Here is a 13,821-nt window from a genome sequence, read left to right on the forward strand (position 1 = left end):
ATGCATTTGCCAGACATATAGGCTAAGCTTATTTCTAAAAACGATGTTTATTTGGTGTTAGCGACTGGATATGCTCTAACAGGTGTTTTAAAATGTAATGTTCGATTGTAGGTTTGATTGTTGCTCTTCACATAAAGCAATGCATACAATGTTGTTTTTGTTAAAATCTACAGGTTAAGTTTGAACTTAGAAAATGGATAGCCTAATATTTGTTATAATATGCCTTATGTTGCTCATATAGTTTCGCAAGGATATTGCATGGCATATTTTTATGCGACATATATTGACCTGAATGACGGTCATTTTTAAATAGGCATATAATGCTCTCAAATTGACATGTATCAGTAAACTTTGGCTATACATGGTCCACGTAATCTCATTGTAAACAAAGTTTAATCCATTCTTTCGTCGTAAACTATTAAAAAAACATATAGCCTCTAAGCATATAGGCTACTTTGGCCATTAAGAAATATGGACTGGCTATGTTTCCAAAAATGTGGTATAGTGCATGCTATTCTGAAAGAAATTGAGTAATAGTGCATTACTATATGAAGCCCTATTGAACCAAAGGCAATCACAGTGACGCGCGATCATTCATTATCCACCTTGATGGTGTTTAAATCGGTCATCCTGACTGCATTCACTCTGAGTCAGACTGCTATATATGCATTTAAACCTTTTGAAACCGACTATATGCCTTCGTCGAGTAGCCGGTATAATGCTTTGAGCAGCTATTCTCAATATTTTAGAGGTTGCATCTTATCTTTAACACAAACGTTTTGGAATGGGCCATGACCCCTATACCAAAAGATACGACAGTATCCATCAATTATTCTTGTTAGAATGTGATTCTGTTCATTTTGAATAATACGCTATAAAAACAGATCTAGTAACAAAAAAAGTGTCCGAGATTTGAAGTGAAGACTTTTCCGCTGTCTCAGGAGTGATGGCGGCGTCTGCACCCTCCTCCTCTGGCGGAGAACCGGATCCAAACTCGACAAATTTACGACCACCAGGCTCAAGTAGGTCCATCACAGACAAAATGCCATTTCACTTGTGCTGTTTACTTTGTGGGCAACGCCATTAATCATTTTCATCGAGAGAAAACGGTGCGTTTTGAAATGCCTCCCTTTCAACAAATCACCGCAGCGCTGCATGCGCAGCGACCTCCCGGCATCTGCTTGATACGAACCTCTCCTGCCACAAAATGATGTCCTCTCCAAACATTCAGCTGAGCTGAAGCCAATTAGTCTGCGTCTGGGCCACCAGGTTCCGATGGAGTTCAAAGCTAGATATTTTCCATAAAGATTGGGCACATTAAATGCCCAATTATTATTATATTTGGCTATTATTATGATTATTAGTACTACTATTATTGTTGTTATTATTATGCAATGATGTGTTATTATCATCACTAACCTATTTGTATTGTTTTCGTATTAGCCTATTATATTTGTACAGTATATAGCCCACTGCCATTAGGTTGCACCGAATTAAGTGCATGTATAGCCTATACATGGAAAACTGGAAATTACTCACAAAGTGGCTGTTAATTCAGGTACATTAAATCCCCCCTAATGGCATGCCCCACCATCAAGCAGAGCCCCATAAACACATGCTTTAATTCTTGCCTAATATTGAAACGTTTCTGTTTCTCCGCATTGAATTAAAATGTAAAAATGTTGAGCCTACATGTTCCTTATAAAATACAAGTACATTTTATGCAGCAAATATTAATGAATTAAATCAAATATAGAGCCATAAAGCTCAGGGTTTTATCTCCAGAGCATTTGGTGTTAGATCAATTTGTCGACCCACTGATATTTCGTTTGTCGCTTCTCGCGTGTCGCCCCGGTGAAATGCTAAGAGATAATATTTAGTTTAAGTCCACACAAATCCTCCCAGTGCACCCAGCAACATTTCGCGCGCACGCGCGCGTGTGTGCGCGCGCGCGCGCGCACGCGTTCAACACACCTGCACATTTCCTTTCTTATAGGCCCATTTCTGTGCTCTCTCTCTCTTTTGTTGCCAAATCGCTTCCAGTAGCTGAAATCACTGGGAGTGACAGAGTTAGAGTGCATTCAATGAGCTCTGAGGAGGGCAATGATTTATCAAATGATCCAAAGCAAGGGTTAAATTGGGATGTGGGGGTGGAACTGGCCGCCCCCACCCCGGCCCAGACTCCCCCACCGCCCCCCCCCCCCCCCAAATTGCTGCTTTTGAGAATTTGGTGTGCGTGTTTGTTCCCATCAGTGTGCCTCCATCCAAGGTGCCCCCCCCCATCCCTCCCCTCCCTTGCTGGGAGTCGTTGATAACGGCGTAATTCTCTATCTGTCACTGGCCAGCCGGCTCATGTCTAGTGATGCGTGCATTTTAACCAGCATCTTTTCACTCAATTAGATCTTCAGGCTAGCATAAATCTGAACGGCTAATTCATTTGAAATCCTTAAAGGTTCTAAATGTTAACGTACATTATAGCTATAGACATTTAGGACAAATAGTCACATATACACACACACGCACACGCACACACACACGCACACGCACACACACACACACACACACACACACACACACACACACACACACACACACACACACAACATGCATGCGAGACCCTCTAATGGTTTTCTATTTTAGGTTATGATGCATGGTGTGGAGTTGCTCATGGATGTACTAGGAAATTGGGAATGAAGATATGTGGTGAGTGGACAACTGCAGGTCATGGCATGGGTTTTCTGTATATGCTAATAATGATTGTCTTTTAACTCGTTTTCAAAGACAATATTGGCAATTTATGATTGCCCGCATGCATTGAATTAATAATTTGGCTTGGTGTCGGTGATGATCTCTAATCGCTTACCCTTTGTTGTAACCTAATCTCTGAATCCATGTGTGGCCTGCATGTCACTGGACTAATAGGCCTATAGCAGCTTTCAATTGAAGATAACGGGGATTAATGTAGATAGATATTCAATTAAACTATCATGTATGTTTGATATCCTGTCCTATTATTATTATTATTATTATTATTATACTAGACCGATGCCCACATGGCTGCAGAGCACCGAGTCGGTAACGATGGAAGTTGGGAAGTTGGAAATCTTAAAAAAGTTATTTGATTTCGGGACTCGGGAGGACATGCAAGAAACTCTTGTCCTTAATTGCTTTGATTGTCAAACACACTCACTTCAATTTAAACGACACGTTCTGTCGGTTTTATTTAGAATAATGAGTTACATCGGACGGACCATTTACAACAAACAAAGATAAATTGAGAAATGTAATCTATGTTTACTTGTTTAGACTAGAGGCCTGGGAAGTTTACGTAGGCTAGATATTCGTTAGAAGATTAGAACAACGTTCATATAGGATTGTATCTCATTCTGACTACAGCGAATCAGGAGACAAATCACTAATTAGCCTATATGGGCCTACATGAGAAAAGGAGGATCGACTTATTGAAATCTATTAAATGTGCCTCGAATCGAATCTGATCAATTTGCGATGGTAGGCTCTGTCTAATTTGTTCTGGAAAAATGTTTTAAAAAAGGGCCTCTTAATAGCAAAAACTCAAACTGAATATATATCACATCACGGAGTCACACTCAAAAGAATCTGTTCCGAATCCGATGCTATCGGTTCCTTGTTCTGTTCCTGTTCCCTGGCTGAAAGGCTATAACATGCATCTGTCAGAGGAGCACGAGCTTTAATGAGAACTTACAACTAAGCTAAGGCTACATGACAGCTATTTGCTTGGTTGGAGTTTGGTGCTGATGTCACCGGGCTCACCCCCCCCCCCCCCCCCCCCACCCCCAGCTATTCCGCCCATAAATAGGATTCCCTGGGTAGGACGGAGACCTTTTTTGTAAAGTATAAGGTACAAGCTATACGCATTCAACACTGCCCCAGGGACAATACATATAGGATATGGCAATTGATTTTTAGTAGCTTGTAAAAGCTGTGCTCACAAAATGTATGGGAATGGGAATCGTAATCGTCCGTTAGAATCTGAATCTGCCCCTTCTTGTAATCATGTAGGATTTTTGCAAAAGAATAACAACCTGGAGGAAAGGAGCAGGATTGTGACTTCCTTCAAAGAACGCTCATCCAAGCATCTTCTGTGTGATAACAGCGACACTGATTCGGGCTTCAGACGCACCGAGACGGATTTCTCCAATCTATTTGCCAGAGGTAGGTTTGAGGGCGGAATAAAAATTATATATATATATATATTATTTTAAATTATTATTATTATTTAACTGACAAATTTCATTTCAAAATTGTCAGGAATTCAAATTTATTTCACTGAGATGAACAATGCAATACATTTTAACATAAATTGATTAGACCTACATTTTACATTTTCTTTCCCTGAAAGCACAAAAATTGACTGATAGATTATTATCCAATTATTATCCAATCCAAACCTTTAATTACATTACTCTTAATTGATTAACAAACTGGATTGTACTGATCCATAGGATTTTATGTCATGAGGAATTTTGCAAAGACATGTCAAAATGGGACCTCCTGCAAAATGGCCTGCACATCTAAACATGCATTTAAAAGTTATTATCATGGAACAGTTGTAGAAAATAAGTGACAAAATATTGCCTACAAATCTCCTAGATTTATTGCCTGCCAAAAATGGAGAGGAGATTACCATACAGTTCTTGCTGGAGTTTGTGGACATTCTCACAAACTATATCCGGAAGACCTTTGACAGGTCAACCAAGGTCCTGGATTTCCACCACCCTCACCAGCTTCTGGAGGGCATGGAGGGCTTCAACCTGGAGCTATCTGACCAGCCCGAATCTCTTGAACAGATCCTGGTGGACTGCAGGGACACCCTGAAATATGGGGTGAGGACAGGTAAGATGAACGAGTCCAAAGGCTCAGTGAAGCCAGAATAGCATGTCCCATTCAGTGCAATCAATAAGTCTCATTCGCTTACTGTACAGTATGCTGGAATAATGATTGTATAGACAAGTCTGTTTCTCAAAAATCCTTAATGATTAATTGCTTGTGTGAAATATGTTGCTCAGCTGTACCTGTATGTGAATTCCAGGTCACCCCAGGTTCTTTAACCAACTCTCCACTGGATTAGACATCATTGGGTTGGCAGGAGAATGGCTTACCTCTACAGCAAACACAAATATGTGAGTGCTGTGGTGTGCCACAGATTGTTTCAATAAATGATCTTGTTTGGTTGCAGTTTGGTTGCAGTTCCCTTTTGTATCGCGTTTTAATTTGGCCACATTTGGAAGCAACTGGGTTAATGTCATTATAACCTTGCTTTTTCGTCTTTCTAAACAGCCTGAGAAAAGCCTTCAGTGTGCTTTTTTTAAATTGAAGAATACTTCAATACATGCTCTGATAGTCTGTCACTCAAGCAAGTAAATCATGGAATGTCAAAAGCACAATAGGGGAGATGTGATTTCTGTGCTCCCCCAAGATCATTATTGTTGACCTGCAATCTGGCTGTAGTCAGATACTACAGCCCTACAGGCAAGCCAAATTGCATATTGATTTGCATGCAGTTTACAGTTTTTTGTAATGATAGTTTCTGACTGTGAGAAAACAATGCTAGAAGAAAAGACAGCCCCTCCGCTGAGACCATGTGTACAATCAGCATTGTTTGTTGCCTTTCAACCGGATAGGCCTTTCAACCGGATATTCCCTTTCAACCGGATAGACCACACACGTGCACATGCACGCAACACACATGCACATGCACACAAAATATCTATCCAGGGAGGTGTCTTGAATAAGATTTAATGCTGAACTATATGTGTATATATAGGCTAGTAATCTTCTCACAGAATCATGATAAACCACTGCAGATGCTGAGAACAATTTAATGTATCAGAAGATTATCCAAACAGTTCACACTGTTCTGTTGTTTACAAAACAAAAAACATACAATGCCGTGACCATGGCATACTCAAAAAGAAACTGAGGGGCTGCTACTACTACAGGTGCTATGCTGCTTGTGTATATTTAAGCTTACATCTTGTAATTGTAAGTAATCTTATTGGACAGAAATATTTTTAATTTTATATTTTATTTGATTTATGTAGCCCATCTCAATTGAAGTCCACAACATTGGCAATGGATAATCACACACAAGTTCACAACAAACTTGATACCAAGGCACAACAGCATTTGTGTGCTTACCAATAAGCAACACTAACTTCCTGCATGGTTCTGTGAGGTCACCTATAGTCTAGTCAGTGTATGTGCACCAGTGCCACAAGACCCACCATTAAACAAGTGTGCACAAAACTGATTTATAACACACATTGATATTGGGTCACAAGCATGTAGCCCTGTTCAGAGCTTCAGTACAGATCTCTCAGATGGATGTAAAAAATATTGTTACACTGTCCTGAAGTTGCATTAAATAAATGTATTGATTATTTGTTTGATTGATTGATTTGATTGATTGATTGAATACTTTATTAACAGAGCAAAAAGTACAGAGGTACAGTTATAAAATAATGCTAAAAAAAACTTCCATTGTGATCCTATGTTAATGACCTCCCAAAGTCAGAGATTCTCTCTGCCCTGGCTGAGTTTACTCCAGTCTTGACATGGTTGAAGGAGATTCACCATTGAGAAGCCTGTCAATGCTTTGCAATCCTCCCAGGATATTATTTTTAATTCTATTATTTGCCATTTGTTCGTGTTTAATTGTCCTTTATCATTGGGCTCCTTTCAGAATCAATTTGTTTTGAAGCTATCTCAGCTGCATGGCTTTCTGCTGTGGGCAATGTCATAGTGGGAGATTCAAACTAGAGGGTGGAGGTTGTTTACATATTTATAATTCACATTCATTAATTACTCCATCAACTCTAATTACTGCTGGCAGGAATCGATTGACACTAATAGGCTGACATATCATGTCAAGGGCTTCTATCATCAGAATTAGTGAGTATCATCTACTTGAGTGAGTGAGGTGAAATTAATTTGGGATGCTAGTTAAGTAACATCAGACTTTGTTCTCCCTCATTGTCTGGGCTTATGCCAACAAGAGAGCTAAAAACATCAGTGCTGTAGGTAGGACACCAGATTGTTCCACACCGATTCATTGACCTTCATTGCATGAACACACAGATAGTTATGTAATATGAAAAATGTTGGATATGAGTAGATATAAGAACCATACAACCTTGTAATTCTACATTGATTGTGCTCTGCTCTAAGGTTAAACGGTTTATGTTTTTGCAACATAGAAACAACCTTTTATTTTGCTTTCATAAAACCAAATTAACATACTGAGAAAATTCAAGCAACCTCAAATAATTCTTCTATTATTTCTATTATATTTTTGCAGTGTTCATGAGAGAAAGTACATTAAAAGGACAGGCTTTTAGACTATGCTCATATCAGGCAAAAATGTAAAAAGAACCACCGCTCATCATGGCATGATGCCTGAAGAAGGTCAGTAGACCGAAAGCTTGCAAAAAATTAAGTCAGAGACTTAAAGCGGACACAGAATACTGTATTCTTAATGGACTTAAGACAAGTCATCAGTGCAACGTAACAGAGCTATGGTTGATCTCTGACTCAAAACACTGTTTGTTTCCATAACCAATGTAAGTAACCGCTCTGAAGTAAATTACTGTAGTAGAGGATATAAATAATACAGCCTTTAATCATGTATCAATAACTTTGCCTGTTGATGACCCTAGTGGTTAAGTCGTTCAGCTATAGTACAGAAACAGCAACTTTCCCATGCTTTGATGGATTCCCACCAGAAGACTTCCTATCCTGCAGCTTGTCTTAAAACTACACACAAGTGCAACACTGAACTAAAAGAGCACACTACTTACAGGCAGTTCCACTTGTCCACAAGTAGTGGTCCTACTCTATCACAGGATTTAAACTCACTAGAAGAGCAGGGAGGCCATCAACCACTGCAGATGTGTAAACTTATATAGTATGTGTTAACTGGGCTTTAAGAGCAAAGTTGTACGTCGCAAAAAGGTAATAATGTTTTAACTTGGTCCGTTGGTGTTCCCTAGGTTCACTTATGAGATAGCCCCAGTCTTTGTACTCATGGAGCAGCTGACACTGAAAAAGATGAGAGAGATTATTGGCTGGCCTGATGGAGAGGGTGATGGGATATTTTCACCAGGTAAGGACGGCATCATTGTTCGGACAATGAGGACCCCTTTTAAAACTATAGTTGCTGCAACTCAAGGGTTATCCTCTAGTCTAGTGCAGTGGTTCTCAAACTGTGGTGCGTGCACCCCTTGTGGTGCGTGCACCCCTTGTGGTGCGCAAGCGCCTTCTTGGGGGTGCACGACATGAAAAGCCTAAGATTTTATTTTAAATATATTAACATAATATGTTCATGTATATAGTTAAAATAAAATTCTACCTGTAGCAAGGTTGATGCTACCAACCACCTGGCTAGGTTCCTCCGACACAGGGACACAGGTTGATGGTTCAAAACACATTATTGTAGGAGTGGCAAGATGTTACAACATACAAGCCAGAGCTTTGAAGCCAGAAACGTCTTCGGCAAGGTTGATAAACCACAACTAGCGCATGCGATCGGTGATCATGCAAGTGATGCAATCCTAGATTCTATAACATAACAGAAACAGAGCATTACGTTGTAATGCGTGTAACATTGAATGTGGGTTCACTGCCCTAGCTGTCTGAAAAAAAGAAGGGGCCTAGAATTTAAAAGCATCTATATCTGATTTCCACAGGAGGGGCAATATCGAACATGTACAGCGTGATGATCGCCAGATACAAGTTCTTCCCTGAGGTCAAGACCAAAGGCATGACGGCTGCCCCCAGACTGGTTCTCTTCACCTCGGAGCATGTTAGTCTCATTGTTACTTACTTATTTACAGTATGATCTATTTTGTTTATTTTACTTACTTACTTACTAACTATTGCTGCTGTTATCTGCTGTAAGATTGTATCAGGTGCTTAAATTAATTTGTAACAGTGTTCTATATAATTCCATGTTCAGAGACTACCGTAATAATAACATGTAAGGCTAATATCCTGTATTGACAATCCATACATCTGTTCCTATATAGAGTCACTACTCCATTAAGAAAGCCAGCGCAGCCCTTGGCTTTGGCACAGAGAACCTGATTCTTTTGAGCACAGATGAGAGGTTTGTACATGAAACTAATGTAGACAATCTGATAAAAAACAATTAACTGACTGCGATTTTATTAGTGGTGTTTTTTATCCTTTTCTTTGCTTTATTTGAGGGGCACTATAGCCCCGCATGCCCAGCTTTGTGTGTGTGTGTACCATGGATTTGATTTGATGGTGATGTACGATATAAGCGCCCCTCACTTCATACAGGTGTGACTTGTAGTTTAGTTTTGGATTTAGTCAGTGGAATGGAATTTTCTTCAATTATGCATTTTCTGTATTGTTGAATGACAATAAAGCTATCTATCTATCTATAAGAAGTAGAAAAAACAGGCGCTTGTTATCTTTTTCCACAGAGGGCGAGTCATTCCTGCTGATTTGGAGGCCAAGATCATTGATGCCAAGCAGAAGGTGAATTTCAAAATGTATCAAATCATCAGTTTGGGAGAGTCATACAGTATATTTGCCCTATAGAATTTTTCATCACTGTTTTACTGCACACAATTTGTCAAAAGAACCAGTTAACTTAACGTAGTGATCTATGCATGAACACCAGCAAGGTTATTTCCATAAGATAAATGGTTCTTGTGTGCTCAAATGTTATATTACGGATTTCCTGCTTCTTAAAAAGCACAGTCTCTAGAACTAAATTATCTTAAGGCTGCATGAAATGGCAGCCCAATTCTGGCCAAACAATGGTTTCATATAGTCAGTTATCTCAACCACTTTCTTTAAAGTAACTGATCACATATACAGAATAAGGAATTGTAATTGTTTGAATTGTTCTTTTCTGATCCTGTTGGCCTGCAGGGATATGTCCCAATGTTTGTGAATGCCACCGCTGGGTCCACTGTGTATGGAGCGTTCGACCCCATCAACGAGATAGCAGACATATGTGAGAAACACAACCTGTGGCTTCATGTGGACGTGAGTGATGTATAGTCGCCACATCACCTATATGTATCACCTAGGAACATTGCCCGTCTCTGCCCGGTTAGTAGACTATACTGCAACAGCATCCTCCAAGGCATCAACTCTACAACCCTCAATAAACTCCAATATGTTCTAAACTCAGCTGCTCACCAGCTCCAGAGATCACATGACACCAGTACTTCACGACCTCCACTGGCTGCCCGTCAAACAAAGAATTTACTTCAAAATGCTCCTCATCACCTATAAGGCACTCCACAACCTGGCTCTCCCCCCTACCTGTGTGTGTGTGTGTGTGTGTGTGTGTGTGTGTGTGGATAATTTCAGAACACATCTATGGAGTCATGTGATAAACATGCATCAGACAGAGTTGACTATAATTTACTTATTTTTGAGGGGCCCTAGCCACAAACAGTACAACAGATCAATACATGACAACACAACAATCAGACAATGCAAAAACATACAGTACATACAGCATGCCCAGCATTGTGATGTATGATGATGTGTGATGAGTTTTGATATTCAATAGGCCTACCGATCGGCTATAATACCAATCGGCTATAATTTCCACTCCATATATAAATACAGTATAATAAGGGCAACCACAACAGAGTCCTTATGGCCACAAGACCAAACTAGAAATGCACCCTGTCGAGGTGCCAACTTGCGCGCAAGTACTGATACTAACTAATGTCTATTACAACTGCTGTTCTAAATCCTTTAGACCCGTTATTGACCTTATTGGTATAAGCCAGGTCAATAATGGGTCACCATCAACAGCCAATAAGGGACCGCCATTCTTACCCCGACACACATACATGCATACATACCCAGCTGATCACCAAACGTACCATGCCTTAGTTATGTCATCAAGAATGGTGGTCCCTTATTGGCCGGTGGATCAACAACGACATACATACATACCCAGCCGATCGCAATACTTGCACGCTCTGCTTGCGCAAGTAATTACGTCACCATCAACAGCCAATTAGGGACCACCGAGGACAGGCCTACATACCATTCATACGTACAGTACGCAGCCGACCACAGTACTTGCGTGCTCTGCTTGTTTGAGCCAGAAAACCCCAGACCGTAGAAAATCTACTGAATGTTTTTTTGGGTGCAATTGAGCTCAGAAAACCTAAAAAAAAACAATTTTTATATGTTACAATCCCTTGAATTAGTTTAATAGATTTTAAATGTTGTGTACTCCACAGGGTGCATGGGGTGGAGGTCTGCTGATGTCCAGGAAACACAGACACAAGCTCAGTGGAATTGAAAGGTAAAACCAAGACAATCTAACTATGTGTATTTGCCAGAATATGTAGCACAAATCACCATATTTTCTCTGAGCCACTTATATATAAATAAAGCGCTGATCTTAGTTGCATGACCACATAAACTTCAATCTAACTGAAAGGGTCAATCTGGATACTGTGAGAAGCTTGATATACAGTATACCATTAAGGCGCCCTGAGGGCGAGAAGCGACCCTGCCCTAAAGGGGCGGGGTAGGCGTCAAATGTGTGCCAATTAGTAAGGCCAGGCGTGGCCTCGGGCCAGCCCAGTTAGGCTTTAATTTTCAGGCCATTAGCGTGGATGCGCTAATGACTTTGAGCCCTAAGGGTTTGTTGAGGTCAGATCAACATGGTGTCATGTGAGGTCAGATGTAGAGTTGCCGCTCCATATACAGATCTAGGTGATGATCGAGTCTTCACCATGTATGCTTATCAAGTGTTGGATGAGGTCACTGTTGTGATCTTCATATATGGAGACGGCCATATATGGAGCGTGTCACGACTCGAGGTGTGACTGACACTGAATTGGCCTGGACAGACACCAGAATGCTCACATGTGATTTTGGGTTTGATATTTATGCAGGGCCAACTCAGTCACCTGGAACCCTCATAAGATGATGGGAGTCCCACTGCAATGCTCTGCCATTCTTGTCAGAGAAAGAGTAAGAGTGTTTCACACTTTATACACTTCACTTACACACTTCAGTACGTCGGCACAAACATACTGTATGCATTCATGCATGCATGCATGCACGCACATGCACAAAATGCACACATACTTTCTCTCTGTCACTTTTTCTCTCTTGCACTCTGTCACACAGAAACAGACACATATGCACACATAATATACTTGTCCCACACATAATATACGTGTCCCACACTGAAAATAGCAGATCTACAAGCTCACAACATGTCGCAATGTAATTATCTGTAATGTCGTTGATCTTTCTTTCCACATTTTTGACCATTACAGGGAGTATTACAAGGTTGCAATTCGATGTGCGCCGGCTACCTATTTCAGCCAGACAAACAGTATGATGTGACATATGACACAGGTGACAAGGCTATTCAGTGTGGACGGCATGTTGATATCTTCAAGTTCTGGCTCATGTGGAAGGCAAAGGTATATATACCTCCGATCAGCTGCATTGTTTGTTTCTCCCATGAACCACACTGGTATTTAAATATATTGTAATGCCCACATCATACATTGTTGCCTCAAATGAATTCTTCTCCGTTTTTATTATCTCTCTTAATTAAAGGGCACAGTGGGGTTTGAACAGCATATTGACAAGTGCCTGGACCTGTCAGCGTATCTCTATAATAAAATCAAGAACCGAGAGGGCTACGAGATGGTGTTTGACGGAGAGGTGAGATTAGTTTCCCTCTATTTTCTATTCAGCCTCGTTTCCAGAGGAGGCAAATATCTTCCATTAGAATACGGTAATAAAATGTCAGAGCACCAAGTTATCTGATGAATATAAATCAGAAGTCATTACTGAGGCATAGCTCACTGCAGTAGAATACCTGTATAGCTGTTGCTGGTATATGCAGCTGGGATTCTGAAACAGATACTTTTTACCTCAGTTGGAAACTTTGGCTGATTTGACTAATTAGCAGATTTGGCAATTGGATATATGATGATATTCAGATCAACCGGCTCACGCAACATCTCTGTGTATGCTTAGGTCTTTTTGATTATAAAGTTTGTAATGAAAATGTGTTTTATAAACATGTTTTTTCTCTCCATTTATTCCTGACAGCCACAGCACACAAATGTGTGCTTCTGGTACATTCCACCTAACCTGCGCGCTATGCCTGATGGAGAGGAGAGGCGGGAGAGGTTACACAAGGTAATGACACCTAGATGACCTATATGCTGACCACCCCCTTTTTCATACACACACAATGGTGCCACATAAACTCAATGTTGATGAGTGGAGTCCCTCAGGGCTCTATACTATTGTATTTTCTGTTTTCACTCAACATTAAACATTCAACACATGCACCACTCAGTTCACACGGGTGTGATTTTACACTGACAGTGGATTTTATAGTGTACATTTGTCTTTCTCCGACAACAGGTAGCCCCAAAGATCAAGGCAATGATGATGGAATGTGGGACAACTATGGTGGGTTACCAGCCTCAAGGGAAAAAGGTCAACTTTTTTCGCATGGTCATCTCCAACCCAGCTGCCACCAGGTCAGATATTGACTTCCTCATCGATGAGATTGAGCGACTGGGCCAGGACTTGTAAAAGACGCACATGTGTGGTGAAAGAGACATTTTCAAATATTTGTCTTTTCGAACTCTGAAAGGCTTGGAGTCTGGCTTCATGTTACTGTTGTTTCACAATCACAGGCATACTAGAGATTCTAGCTAACCGGTTTTGCAGGAAACGCACATAGTACACCACTGTTCCCCTTGTCTGCCTGTGTTCTTAGAAGTTGGCTATATC

The 13,821-nt window shown here is 40.5% G+C and overlaps 1 protein-coding gene across 1 annotated transcript; it reads left to right on the forward strand.

Annotated features, from left to right (window-relative positions):
- Nucleotides 1-946: 946 nt before the first annotated feature.
- On the forward strand, nucleotides 947-13,620 carry gad1a (glutamate decarboxylase 1a; the record flags this gene model as incomplete). The annotated part of the gene is made up of 16 exons (XM_080785584.1): nucleotides 947-1,022; nucleotides 2,641-2,703; nucleotides 4,042-4,194; nucleotides 4,633-4,875; nucleotides 5,072-5,162; nucleotides 8,031-8,143; nucleotides 8,727-8,842; nucleotides 9,066-9,145; nucleotides 9,489-9,543; nucleotides 9,943-10,059; nucleotides 11,283-11,347; nucleotides 11,946-12,024; nucleotides 12,336-12,485; nucleotides 12,625-12,732; nucleotides 13,126-13,215; nucleotides 13,447-13,620. 16 exons carry the CDS (start codon nucleotides 947-949, stop codon nucleotides 13,618-13,620), a joined length of 1,773 nt encoding a protein of 590 aa, XP_080641710.1.
- Between the last annotated feature and the right edge of the window lie 201 nt (nucleotides 13,621-13,821).

The sequence above is a fragment of the Protomyctophum bolini genome (assembly GCF_963924005.1).
Source record: "Protomyctophum bolini genome assembly, chromosome: 16".
Lineage (NCBI taxonomy): Eukaryota > Metazoa > Chordata > Actinopteri > Myctophiformes > Myctophidae > Protomyctophum > Protomyctophum bolini.